We start from the raw sequence: 13821 nt of genomic DNA, 5'->3' as shown, positions 1-13821 counted from the left end.
TTAAAATAAACTAGTGTGCTCTCGTCCTATCTTTGGAGGGACAAGCACAGTATACTCCACTAACGTGCCATGCTTTACCGTAGCAATTTCTACTGCCCGCCGCTGGGCAAGAGCATCATGCAAGATAGTAAAGTGATCGTGGTAGTTAAGTGCCTCTTTTTGGTTTAAGGCAATAATCATATCACCTTCTTCTAGCCCTGCATCATCAGCGGGGGATTGTGGCAGTATACTTTCAATGTGTAGTATTAGAATCTCTTTAGAGAGCCCATACGCCTCTTTTTGATGCTCTAAGAGCGGAGAAGCAACGTAGCCCGGCCAAACAGTTTTATTCATGCTTTGCAGCACAATATTATCAGGTCGTGCGCTGGGAGTGTATGGTATATGATATGTGTTGCCCCTGCGTACGATGGATAGAACGAGTTCACCTTCTTGGTAGATAACTGAAGGGATAAGGGAGTTGGAGAACACGCGAAGATGTGATGTCCGTAATGGTTCACCGTTTACTGCAGTAATAATATCTCCTAGGCGTAGAGTAGAGACTGTTTTGTATTCCGAACTGTAGATATTATTTAATAAGACTGAGTGGTAGTTTCTTATTCCAAGGTCATAATAATTATGTACATACGATGCATACACAGTTACCCCGAGCCATTTTTCCTTCTTCTTTTCCATTCCTATCAATCTTTCTATATGCTTAGTTATCGCTTGCAGTGTAATAGCATAGTTTAATCCTGTATCGTGTTCCAATTCTAAAATTGAGTTGCCCTCAACACTTAAACCTATACTTTCACCCTTTGCATTAATAATAAGCCCGCCTCCTCCTCCTTTGTTTATTGCGGCATCAGTTTGAAAATAGAGAGCTTTACTATCTTCTCTTGTTCTATGTATGGCAGAAACTACACCCTTAGTGATAGAGAACTGATTTCCATAGGCTACACCAATGGCGTATATCTTCTCTGCTACCTTAGGCACTGCTATTGGTAGTGGTGCTATATTGAGTTCTTCCTCACTCTCAAAAAATAGTATGGCTATTCCTAGGTTCTTATCACTGTTGTGGTAATGCGCGTTGTACATAGTGCCATCATGAAGTGTTACGCGTATTGCATTCATGCGCTTGTAGTTACGATGTTCACTTACAAAAAAATAACGCTTCTGTTCGTTTTTTATAATAAACCCAGAGCTAAGTATGCTATCTTTTTTCAATTCGGTGTATGAGCCGCTGTCATTGCCGGGGTTATTGAGATATGGAGAAGCATCGGGAAAGGCGAATGCTTCAATAGCGACTACTGAAGGGAAAGTTGAACTTACAATATGCGAGATATCACGAGAAGATATATCTACGTGAATGCAGAGAAAGAAAATGCCGGAAATACAAAAAAACAAGCAGCACCGAGACATTTTTTTTCCATTCTCCTTGCGTCTTGCAGCCCTAATATACATTTTTGCTATCCCTGTATATATCATTGCTTGTATGTTTTCTTTCATTTTGCTTGTATCGAGAAGTATGTTGTGTATTGCTTGGGGGAGAGAGTGTTATATGTATGCGAGTATTCCCTTCTCGTATAATATGCAGTGTAAGTTCTTCTTTTTTTAGATAGGCATGATGCAGTAGTGAGAAGTACTCTGCATAAGAAAGCTCTTCTTGATCATCTATCCCAATGATGATATCGTTAGGCTGGAGGAGCGATGCATCAGCAGAGGAATGCGGGTACACTTCAATAATTTCATGAGCAAAATCTTGCTTGGAAAGTCCATAGTTTTGCTTCAGTAGTCGAGGTAATGGGCTTGCTCTATACCCAGGCCATACTGAGTAGCTGAGTGTTTGTAATGTCTCTGGTCTTCGATGTACGGGTATGTCAATGGTGAGCTTCTTGCGTTGGCGAAGTATGGTAAGCGTTGCTGTATCCGTAGTTTGCATAGCACTTATCAGTGGTAAAATTATGCTTATCTTGCTGTGCGGCATTTTTTCAATTGCTGTACCATTGACCGAAAAAACAAGATCACCAAGCTGTAAAGCGTTCTCGGTTCTAGGGATTGAAGTATATATATTATCAATGATAACAGCATTTCCGTCTTCCATTGCTAGATCTGTTATCACCTCAAAAGTAAGGGGGCTGTATGTGTATCCTATCCAAGCGTGTTCATTTGAGCTTCCGTGTAATAAAGCATCGATTATTTTCTTAGCATTATAGAAGGAAAATATAAAATTCACCCCCGTTTCAATGTATCCACCAAAGGGAATGTAGGCCTGCGTAATAATAAATGTGCTTACACCGATATATTTCCCTTCTGCGTTTACTACTATCCCACCACTGCTGCCTGGGTTTATGACTGCATCTGTTTGAAAATACAGCGCGCTCTTCTTCTCGAAGGATGTTTTATGTATTGCAGATACAACGCCCTGGGTAACGGAGAATAAAAAACCCATGGGATTACCAACAGAATATACTTCTTCCCCTACAAGTGGTTGGTAATCATAGTGTAGATCTGCAACAGGGATGTTTTTTGTGCTATCGAATATAATTATTGCTAAATCATTTCCCTCGTCGGATCGGAAGTTGTGCCCAAGATGTATATCACCATTGCACAACACAAGCAGTATTCTCTGTGCCCGTTCCACAACATGATGGTTTGTAAGCACATAGTAGCGAGAATGTTTTTTGTGAATAATTGTCCCCGAACCGGTGATAACTCGAGAATGGTCATAGTCATTCGTGCCACTGTACTGTTGCTTATTTGTATACTGCGTTTTATAGGGGCTATCATGGTGCCATTCCTCTACTTCTATTGCAACCGAGGAGTGAAACACCTCTTCAATGATGTGCGATATATCATCAGCATATGTATGGGGCGCCGAGAACGCGATGAGGAGGAACAATATTGTCATGGTACTAGCACTATAGCGCATGTGTTATTTCTTTTCCTTTGCTTGCTTCGTAGATATGGGGTGCAGGTGGATGTATGCCCTTTCAATTCCTGTTCGAATTACGGTAAGTTCAACTGCTTTGTTTTCTACTAGCGCATTATGTAAAATAGAAAAAAATTCCTGTAAAGATCGTATCTCGTCTTTGTTGTATTCAATGATGCGATCTCCTGGCATGAACCCAAGTACATCAGCAGGGGAATGAGGGTAGACATGTGTTACATTGAGCATTAATTGCTGCTCATTTAGTCCATGCTGCTCATTTAGTTTTCTAGGATGAGGGGAAACAAGAAAACCAGGCCATATAGCATGTGAGTACGTACCAAGCATTGCTGTGTCCGGCATATGTTCCAGCGGAACTCGTACACGGCTTTCTTTCGCATTTCTTACTAAAGTAAGTTCCACATAATCACCATCTAAGGAGTTGATGCTGGAAAGTAGAGTGCTATTATCGCGGGACAGATTGCTTATAAGAGGTTGAGAATTAATAGCGGTTATGAGGTCTCCAACCCGTATACGTGCAGTAGTATTTTCTATGTGAGTAGAGATATTGCTTACTAAAGCAGCATTTCTGTTGTCAGAACCGAGTTCTTCTAGCATCGCAAAATAAGGGGCATCTGTTGTTGTTTGCAGATGCACACCAATCCATTTCTTCTTTCGTTGCACATTATGCAGCATGGCATGTATTGCATCTATCGAGTGGGAGATAGAGAGCGTGTAGTTTATCCCAATATCTAGGACTTCGTTATGAGAGAAATGGTCTGTATAGATACCTATAACTTCACCCCCCTGATGTATAACTACGGCACCCTCACTTCCTGTATTAAATACAGCATCAGTTTGAATAAAAAAGGCAGGTAGGTTCCCAAATGTTCTATGCGTTCCAGAGATAATGCCTTCAGAGACTGAGAATGTATTTGCATATGGATGACCAATAGAGTATACTGTTTCCCCTTCCAGATAGGATATTTCTTTTTTCAGTGTACGAACAGGAATATTTTGCTTACTTTCAAAACCAAGAATAGCAATATCTAGTTCTTTATCAGCATTCATTAATTCAGCTTTATGTACATTTCCATTGTGCAGTGTAAGAAGTATTGTACTGCTTTCGCGCCCCTTGTTTACCAGCGAAAAATTGGTAAGTACGGAGTATCTATGATCTTGTTTTTCAATAAGTATTCCTGTGCCGATAAAAGAATCATACGTGGTTGCTGGTTGAGTGCGGCTTGAGGATTTCAATGCCTTATCGGGTTCATACAATAGCACAGCATCATTAAATGGGTGAACATTCCTTACAGCATGAACTTCAATAAGTACAACTGACTCTATTATCTGTGATATTAAAGGTATATACTCTTTATTTTGGGTAAATAAGGGCTGCTGATGCTGTACAGTGAAAAGAAGAGCGAGAAGGACTGTTATGTTTTTCATAGTGTTTGTTTTCTGTGCTCCATATACTTTTAAGTAAGTACTTCTGCCCCTGTGCTTGTGATAAGCACAGTATGTTCAAAATGCGCAGCTAATGTATCATCAAAGCTCTTTACTGTAAAATTATCTGTATCCAATGTTGTCGCACCTGTCCCCATAGTAAACATTGGCTCTATTGCAATGATCATATTCTTTTTCAAACGTTTATGAAAAGACTTATGTACATAGTTTGGTATTTCTGGTTCTTCGTGGAGTTGTACACCCACACCATGACCGCAGTAATTTCTTACTATACCAAGAGAAGAATCCATAGCACACTTTTCTATAGCTTTTGAAACATCCAAGACCGAAGCATTGTGAGTAATTGCATTAATTCCCTGTTCTAATGCTCTTTTTGTGTCTGCAACAAAATTGAGTATCTTTCTATCCTTACCAAAATAAAAAGTATATGCACTATCAGAAAAATACCCCTTATATTTTACTCCTATGTCAATGCTTATCACATCCTCTTTTTGTAATTCGCGCTCTTTATTAGGGATACCGTGTATTACTTCATTATTAATAGAAATGCAAGAGTATGCAGGAAAGCCATGATATCCCCAAAACGCTGACTCTGCTCCTTCGTCGCGTATTGTTGCATGTATAAAGGCGTCCACTTGCTTTGTGTTGGGGGTTGCTGATGAGAAGAGTGAGTGCTGCAGGTACTCTGATACAGCTGTGAAAACGCGTCTGCTTATTGTGCCAGCAGTTCGTATGTGATGAATTTCATCTTCATTTTTGATAACTACCACTACTCTATTGTACAAAAAACACAGCAAACTGTCAATTTTGGTATAATTTTATATTGATATATGAAAATCAAAAACAAAAACATTCAGCTTAGATCTGGATTGGTATTATGCACTCTTAGCAGTATCATGTTGGGAAGTGCTATGTTGGGATGCACACAGGTTTCAGAAGCACCTACTATGCTACGTGAAATAGTCCCTAAGAGCAGTAATGATATTCGTGTTATTGAAACACCACTGAAAGCAAGCACGCAATCCGGATCTCCTATCAGTACTCAAGGGCTGTCGGAGTCTCAGTCTGAACTCAATGCGTTGGTCCCTGGGGATTTACTATCCTTGAAACAAAATGGGAAAACTTAGATTTGGATGATTTTGAAGAAGCAATTGCAGTAATATCGCAGAAAGATCACCAGGAAGCGGATATATATATAGCAAAATTCGACCCCAATAATAATAAGTATTACTTTGTCTGGCAAGGAAAAACAAAAATAGTAAGCAACAATGCGGTGCACTTACGTGTATCAGATATCAGTCTAGATGGAAAAAAAGAGATTATCATCAAGGGAAGTAATGTAGACGAGCAGCAGTACATTGAAGTGTATCAGTTGCAAGAAGATGTAACTAATTTACGGAGTTTTGAAAATATATTCTCGATATTTGCAGTGGGTGGTGGAGATATTGAGCTTTCTCTTGTACAAAGGGAGGTGGGTCTTAGTGAAATTACAGTATACAATATCTACGTTGAGAGGGAAATCATCGAAAAAGATCTCTATATCTGGAATAGAAATGTAGCGTCATTTTCTCGTACTCGCACCGATATCATATCTTATGATGATATTGCTCAGGAGAGGATAAGAGAATTAAACACAAAAGATCCTAATATTTGGCTTAACTATCTTCAGGGCATATGGGAGCTTAAGAGGGGACAAACATTAGATAATACAGATCAGTCTCTATTTATTTACTTTGCGAAACAAGCGCCAGAAACTACTATTTTTTATCATGATTCCATGAAATTATATGCCTGGGATAGGGTATATCGCGTGATACGTGCAAATATAGGTATTGAAGCTGTATTGCTCGACGTTGTACTTCCTAATGTAAAAAAAAGCTTGAATATTGAAATAATGTCAGAAGATGAAATATTTATTAATATTCAGGACGATCATGCAGAAGAAGTGAATGGGGTATATACTAAGCTCAATGAGAACGCAAGTGATGTGCTAAGCACGCGACTGTATAAAAGAGACATCGACGATAGAAAAGATATACTGCAGCAGTGGTTGCTTGGAAGAAAAATCGATAACAGCACAAGCACATCATATTTTTTTTCTCAGGAAACAATTGATGCATACTCGGGCACAGAAGAAGAAGTGTTTCTGTACGCGCTTTTTTTATTAAACTCGCGCATATTTATTGAATGGTATAAAGCGGGAACAAACTCTAGATTTTATGAGATTATAGATTTTGTAGATGTACATGCACAGAATACATTAATGCTAGTGCCTGTGGCTATTACAAGCAATGCAATCTATACTTTAGAGCAGGAAAAAACAATAGTACTGGAGCGGTTTTAGTGCATTTCTTCCTATTTTTCTCGTAGGAATCCCTCAATGTTATGGCTGCGAATGGTAGTAATTTGAAAATCAATGTTTTTGTGATCATAAAGGGGTATGATTACTTGATAAAAAATCGTTCCATTCACCTCTGAATAGGTAATAACTGGCAACGCTATGTCTGAGACGCTGTTTTGAATTTTTTCTTGCAGCTGTGCATGGTATACTTTGGCGGATTCTATATTTTGAAAGGCAGCCGTCTGATATCCTATATTTGGATACGGTGAGAGTCCGGCATCATTTTTCTTTGCTTCAAGTGCTTTGTTTGTATCGTTTGTAGTGGAGGTAGTAGAGTTGCTATTATTAAAATAGAAAAACAGGGAAGGAAGGGGAAGCTTATATACAGAACGCCCCTCAAACAATGCCATTTCCATAGATTCTGGATATACTGAATTTAATTGCTTTTCTGCTAGTACGATGTATTCACGGTTTCCTGTTATACGTGCTACTTCATGTAATAACAAGAACAGAGCGGGTGAATCTATCGTGTGAGTATTCACGTTCATATACTGCACTATATGCTCCATAGATAATGCGTATTTCTGTTCTGCGATTAAAATTTGGGCTTCTAACTCTATTATTCTTTCTTGTAAGATTGGGTTGACATCTGTGCCGCGAATAATACGTAGATTATTTCGAGCAACATCAACGTTACCCGCGTGAAATTCATGGAGGCTAGCCTCAAAAAGATACACAGGATCTTGAGTTTCTTCAAACACTGAATGATATAGAATAGCTGCATTCTTAAAATCGTATTTTAATGACGCCAGCTCTGCAAAGAGGAGGTAAAATTGCGCACCTATATCTGATGGGTTGTAGTATTCAAGTATTGAAAAAAAGAAATTATAAGTATGATCAATATTCTTAAAAGTTGAAAGATTGGAGTGTACAAAAGACATTAAGATTTCGGTACTTGGCTTAGGGTTCTGTAGCAACCAAATATCTAAAGCATCTGATGAAGAGAATGGAGAATCTTGACCAACCTGGCTATGTACATGCAATGAAACAAAGCTCAGAAGAATAAAGAAGAATAAAGAAGAATAACGAGTATTCAATTTATCTTGCTGTTAGGTAGCGATGTTGTCTGTGGGGAAGTTGTATTATTCTTTTTTTGTTTTTTTTCTACTTGCTTCATTCTTTTTGTTTCCTGCTTAATGCTCTTATTAAGTATGTTATGGGCGTACTTTCTTGAGTATGAAAATATAAAAGGGATAGTAATGACTACCCCAACAAAAGCACCAATGTATAAGAGTGAAATACCAGGTATATTTTCAAAAGTATAAAAGAACAGTAATGTCTGTTGTGTACTTAAAATTTGCTATTGTGAAAGTAAGTACTAACCCAATAAACAAAGCACTGAAAATAAAAATCAACATATAATATTATTATACAAAAGAAGCAATATGTTTATTCATATAAAAATTGTGAAACATATGCTTGCAGTGCTTCCCAGTCATTGTTTTTGGGAAGTAAAACATACGCACCAATATTGTTGAGTTCCTCCGTTGGATTCTGCGCTCTGTATTCTTCCATGCTTATTTGCTGTGCCAAAAGTTTAGTAAACGTATAATACAGTATGTTGGTGGTAGAAAGCGTATGTGTATCAGATAGTTTATAGGATCGGTATTTGCGTATCATCGAGATAATATCCAATGTTTGTAGGTCAGTTTCAATGTGTTGTTTGAGTTGAGATATTATTTTAATGAGAGAAGAAATGGAGGAAAACGTATTCAGTGATACTATTTTTTCCTGCATTGATTTAAGAATTAACTGCTGTCTCTCCGATCTACTAAAATCATCAGAACTACTTCTTGAACGAGCAATTCTCAATGCTTCAACGCCTTGTAATGTGTACTCTCCTCGCGGATAACTAAGATACGACCAACGACCGTTTTCTTTTATTTTATAGCTTGTATCAACAAGATCTTCCTTGAGAGACACTGTAATCCCCCCAATGATATCAATAACCGAGATAAAAGCATACATATCAACTGCAATATAATGATCAATTTTCACACCGAGAATACTGGCTAGTATCTGAGTAAAATTTTCCTTTGAGTAAAATTTATAGTACCAATTAATTTTTCTGCCTTTATGGTATAAATCTCTCGGTATACTCAAAAGCTTGATAGTGCCGTTGTGGATGTGTGCAAGTATAATGGTATCTGCAAGCTTATTATGCGACCCCAACAGAAGTATTGTACGCGTGTCAGCATTCTGCTGTGATCCTATCACGTTTTTCTCGTATTCCAAAGCTAGTGATACAGAGCGGATAGGGACATCGTCCTTGTCTAAGATCCAAAGCTCCCCATCGTTTTGCAGTATAGCAAAGGCTCCAATTTTTTTGTCTTTTCCTAGCTCATCTACAGACGAGCTCAGCACATCAAGGTAATGGTAGTCATCGTTGCTTCTCCATTCTGATGCAACTCGGAGCTTCTGAGATCTAAGCATGGTCTGATTTTCTTCTTTCGAAAGCAACTCCTGCAATGTCGACCGTCGTTTATGATGTTCAATTTCTTTGAGAGATAAAAAAGAGGCACTATAAATACTCTCCCTTATATTTGCTATCTTTTCATCTTCGCTGATATCTATACCATACTCCTCACCATTGATTGAGAGCACACTTGTAATACTGTTCATAGAAATTGTTACTATGTTTTCAGCAAATTCATTGTTAAATTTCCATATATAGTCATGCTCCGATGCTTGTTGTGTAATAATACTTGCACGAGAGGATTGAATAAATGTTTGCATTTTCTGCGAGCGAAGTTCTGCTTGCATACGTTCTAAGAGGTGCAGGGAACCTGTCATGCGGGCGTTTACTGTTTCGTGTAATTCTGTGAATAGCGCACGAAACTCACTCAAGCTACTGACGTTATTTCTTTGTGCAAAAGAACTTTGGATAGTGAAACGTAGTTCTTCTTTGTTTTCTACGATATCTTCTAAGATGGGATCTAATTTTGCAAGAACAAAATTTTCTGTCTTAATAATAATACTTACATTTTTTTGGGAAAGATACAACTGTAAAGCCTCTGCTTCTTGAACTAAGGTGTTACGTGTAATATACGCATGTACTTTCTGGGCATACATCTCATCATAGTATCTCTGATACATCTCCTCTAATAGCGTAGACACAGTATTTTGTTCCGTATTTGCAGTGCTTTTTTGTAGTTGCAATTCAAATGGAGCACTTTCTAATTCTAGTAGAGTTCGTAATTCACCATGATTATCAATAAGTTGAAGCAGGGTGCTGAAAATAAGCTGGGCGTCCTTTTTATTGGCTTCTTCTTTAGCCGAGAAAGAGCGGAAGGTGAGAAAAGTAAAAAGAAATAATGCGAATAACGCACTCATGGTAAGTAGGATGAGTATGTATTGCTTTGTGTTAGTTTTCATTGTGGTACTACCAATTCTATATTGCTACGAATGCATCTGCTCAGCTAATAGAACAGTATTATGCATAAGCATCGCAATGGTAACAGCGCCAACCCCACCGGGTACAGGGGTAATGTAAGAAACTTTCTCGAGTAGGGCATCAAAATCACAGTCTCCTACCAAAATATAATCCTTCTTAGCTTCACGTGCTACGCGTTCTTCCTCGGTAAGGGTTATTCTGTTAATTCCAACATCGATGATTACCACACCCTTCTTTACCATTTCTTCTGTAAGAAATTTTGGCTTCCCCATAGCAAGAATAATAATATCCGCGTTTTTGCTATGTGCAGAAATATCTTTTGTCTGTGAATGGCATAGTGTAACTGTAGCGTTCCCATATTCATTTTTAAGGGTAAGCAACTGAGAGAGTGGACGTCCTACCAAGTTACTTCTCCCTATTATAACAATGTGCTTTCCTTGAGTGTGGATGTCATAATATCTAAAAATTCTATCACAGCTAAGGCGGTGCAGGGGATAGGTACTGCAGTGTTTTCTTTCTGCAGTTTTCCTATATTTGTTTCATGCAGTCCATCAACATCTTTTTCTGGGTTGATAGCAGAAAGTATTCGCTCAGTATCCACATGTGCAGGGAGTGGTAATTGTACAAGAATACCATGCACTGTATTATCATGATTGAGTTGTGCAATAAGAGCGAGTAGCTCATCGGTGCGGGTATGCTCGCCTAATTCAATAAGCTCCCCATCGATACCCAGTTCTCTGCATTTCTTTGCTTTCATGCTTACATAGACCCTGCTTGCAGGATCATTCCCCACCAAAATAACCCTTAAACACGGGGTAATGTTTTTTTCTTGTAGCGCCGTAATACGTTGGGTTAATTGAGTATATACATGCGTGGCAACATATTTCCCTATTAGTAGTTTATGATCATTTTTCATATTGGATATAATAATACTATACTATATTATTATTATTATATAGTAAACTTTCCCTATAAAAGGAGCGTATTGTGAATACAGTCGTTTTAGGAGCACAATGGGGGGATGAAGGAAAAGGAAAGATAGTTGATGCGCTTTCCTCTCATTTTAATTGGGTAGTAAGATACTCTGGTGGGGCAAATGCTGGGCACACGATATATCGAGACGGCGTCAAATATGTATTCCACCTCCTCCCTTCAGGTATATTGCATCACAGCACTTATATTCTCTTAGGTCCAGCTATGGTTATTGACCCAGAACAGCTCAATATGGAATTAGAACAACTGGATAAACAAGGTATACCATGGAAGAACCGCCTTTTCATTTCAGATAGAGCCCATCTTGTTGTTCCTTCATACAAGAAAGAAGATATTAAAATAGAGAATAAGAGAATAGATAAAATTTCTACCACTAAACGAGGTATAGGTGTAGCGTATGCTAAAAAAATGCTTCGTACCGGTATTAGAGTTGCTGATTTACATGATGCATCTTTGCTGCATAACCTTAAGAAATCAGACAGAAAATTCCTTGAACAGCATAGAGATTTTATAGAAACCCTATCAGTGAACTGTTACACTGTATTAAATGCTAATCTAGACAGTAATAAAATACTTTTTGAAGGGGCGCAGGGTGTAATGCTCGATATTGATTTAGGCACCTATCCTTATGTTACCTCGGGTTTAGTAGGACTAAACGGTGTTGCTTCCACCGGATTCCCCACAAAGAAAATTTCTCGCATCATTGGGGTGGCTAAAGCATATAGCACTCGAGTAGGGGAAGGCCCCTTTCCTACAGAATTTCCCAAAGAGCAAGGTGGCTTATTAGATCTTATACGGCAACGCGGCAACGAGAAAGGCAGTACTACAGGCCGCTTAAGACGTTGTGGGTACTTAGATCTTATAAGCTTAAAATATGCATGTGATATTTCTGGAATAAATTCACTGGTACTTACGCATCTCGATGTCTTAGATGTTCTGGAGTCGTTTCAGGTCTGTGTGGGGTATGAGCATGAGGATAATTTCTTTGACTCGCCTCCCAGTAATACAAAAACACTTATGCAATTAAAACCAGTGTTGAAAACCATAGAGGGATGGCAAACAGATATTAGCACAGTAAAGTCGTGGTCTCATATTCCTGCTAATACAAGAAAATGTATTGATTTTATCGAATCGTTTGTAGGAGTGCCTATTGAAGCACTTTCAGTAGGGCCAGATAGATCTCAGATGGTATACATACCTTCTTTTAAGCTATAGATAAGCGCTATAAATATAGCTATAAAATATATAAGCATAGGTTTGCGGGCTTTCTAGTCAGCGGCGCGGAAGTAGTACCAGCAAGTATGCACAAGTATGCACAAGCATGCAACAGTGCATATACGGCACGCTAGTAACTATGCGTCCTGTATATCGTAGTTGTGCTCTTATGCTGCCTGTACTATTATGCAATCTTATTTGCGTATTGTTTCATACAAGCCTTCATATAAGATCTGTTTCATAGAAGTTATTTTTTATATCTGGGTTTGTTGAAATTGGCACATACAATATTCGTGTTGTTAGCAGCACATGCATATCATAAACGTTTATTAAGCGTTTATATGGAGGTGGCGGGAATTGAACCCGCGTCTTAAAGGAGCGTATGAGCACTTCTACAAGTTTAGTTTATTACTGTAGTTCTCGTTGAGGAATTAAGCGATAAACACGCATCACCCAACATAGTCAATATGAATTTCCCAAACATTGCATTGACAACAATGTCAGGTACGTTCCAAGTGAACAGGTTTTAGCTAGGAACATCACTAAGCCTGTTGCTACATATTATGCAGCTAAAGCAAAATTTTCGTTTGCGTTTATTTTTGAGTTGGTAATTAGGTTACCATACCACTTGCATACTAATAGCACTGTCTCTAATCGAGTCCGAACACCCCCATGACATAAGTATACTAGAATCTAAAATTTTGCAAGGATAGTGTCAAGTATCTCTCTATCTGCTGCGGCAATAACATCTACAGTATTCGTTTCAATAATCTGTTGCCAGTTAAGCACTTCCCCTTGCCAATTACTTACGAAGCCACCTGATTCAACGAGAATGAGAAAGACAGGAGCTATATCCCATGTATGCATATTGGCATCTATCACAAGTCTAGCCTTATTTGCTGCAACTAAGTAGTAGGCGTATGCATCTGCCCATGTTCTAAAATGTGCTGGGTATTCAGAAAGCTCAGAATATGCGTTAGGGTGCTTCTGCTTTACTATTTTCCAATCATAGGAAAGAAAAAGCGGAGTATTTCCCCTTGCTATGCTTTGTTTGCTAATGGTCAGGCGCTTCCCTGCATCCCATGCTCCACACCCCTTCATAGCATATACTATCTTATTAAGCATTGGAATGGATATAGCACTAAAAATAGGTTCATATGTCTGTGTATCAAATAAAGACAGCAGGGTTGTAAACAAGGGTACACCATGACTAAATGCAAGAGTGCCATCAATAGGGTCAATAATCCACATATAACGTTCCGAGCGCTTTGTTACCCCAAATTCTTCTCCTAGAATACTATGTTTAGGAAAATATGTATTAATTTCAGAACGAATATAGGTTTCAATGTTTGTGTCAGCTGCGGTGACTGGGCTTTTATCGTCTTTGTATTGTATCTCCTTTTTCTCAGTAAATGATTCTAAAAAGTATGTTGTAGCAATGTGAGA

General features: G+C 38.4%; 5 protein-coding genes across 5 annotated transcripts; 1 reads left to right on the top strand and 4 right to left on the bottom strand.

Annotated features, from left to right (window-relative positions):
- On the bottom strand, window positions 1-1110 carry LOC132564872 (probable periplasmic serine endoprotease DegP-like). Its single transcript, XM_060229488.1, has one exon. It carries the CDS (start codon window positions 1108-1110, stop codon window positions 1-3), a length of 1110 nt encoding a protein of 369 aa, XP_060085471.1.
- Window positions 1111-1429: 319 nt separating this feature from the next.
- Window positions 1430-2887, bottom strand: LOC132564870 (serine endoprotease DegS-like). Its single transcript, XM_060229487.1, has one exon. It carries the CDS (start codon window positions 2885-2887, stop codon window positions 1430-1432), a length of 1458 nt encoding a protein of 485 aa, XP_060085470.1.
- Window positions 2888-10585: 7698 nt separating this feature from the next.
- On the bottom strand, window positions 10586-10924 carry LOC132564869 (bifunctional protein FolD-like). Its single transcript, XM_060229486.1, has one exon. The coding sequence runs from the start codon at window positions 10922-10924 to the stop codon at window positions 10586-10588; it is 339 nt and encodes a 112-aa protein (XP_060085469.1).
- A 440-nt stretch (window positions 10925-11364) lies between these two features.
- On the top strand, window positions 11365-12375 carry LOC132564868 (adenylosuccinate synthetase-like). Its single transcript, XM_060229485.1, has one exon. The coding sequence runs from the start codon at window positions 11365-11367 to the stop codon at window positions 12373-12375; it is 1011 nt and encodes a 336-aa protein (XP_060085468.1).
- A 693-nt stretch (window positions 12376-13068) lies between these two features.
- LOC132564867 (histidinol-phosphatase-like) lies at window positions 13069-13672 on the bottom strand (the record flags this gene model as incomplete). Its single annotated transcript, XM_060229484.1, has 1 exon — window positions 13069-13672. A coding segment is annotated over one exon (604 nt), but the record flags the coding sequence as incomplete, so codon positions are not given.
- Window positions 13673-13821: the final 149 nt, after the last annotated feature.

This window comes from Ylistrum balloti, unplaced genomic scaffold (genome assembly GCF_031769215.1).
Source record: "Ylistrum balloti isolate Yb309-2 unplaced genomic scaffold, AGI_CSIRO_Ybal_v1 Utg373114, whole genome shotgun sequence".
Lineage (NCBI taxonomy): Eukaryota > Metazoa > Mollusca > Bivalvia > Pectinida > Pectinidae > Ylistrum > Ylistrum balloti.
Note: the sequence above shows the minus strand (reverse complement) of the source record. Positions and strands in the feature narration are given on the sequence as shown.

Bases quoted from the DNA above. Each gene is read 5' to 3' on its own strand.
- LOC132564872 (XM_060229488.1), bottom strand. From the start codon at position 1,110: ATGAATGCAATACGCGTAACACTTCATGATGGCACTATGTACAACGCG.
- LOC132564870 (XM_060229487.1), bottom strand. From the start codon at position 2,887: ATGACAATATTGTTCCTCCTCATCGCGTTCTCGGCGCCCCATACATAT.
- LOC132564869 (XM_060229486.1), bottom strand. From the start codon at position 10,924: ATGAAAGCAAAGAAATGCAGAGAACTGGGTATCGATGGGGAGCTTATT.
- LOC132564868 (XM_060229485.1), top strand. From the start codon at position 11,365: ATGGTTATTGACCCAGAACAGCTCAATATGGAATTAGAACAACTGGAT.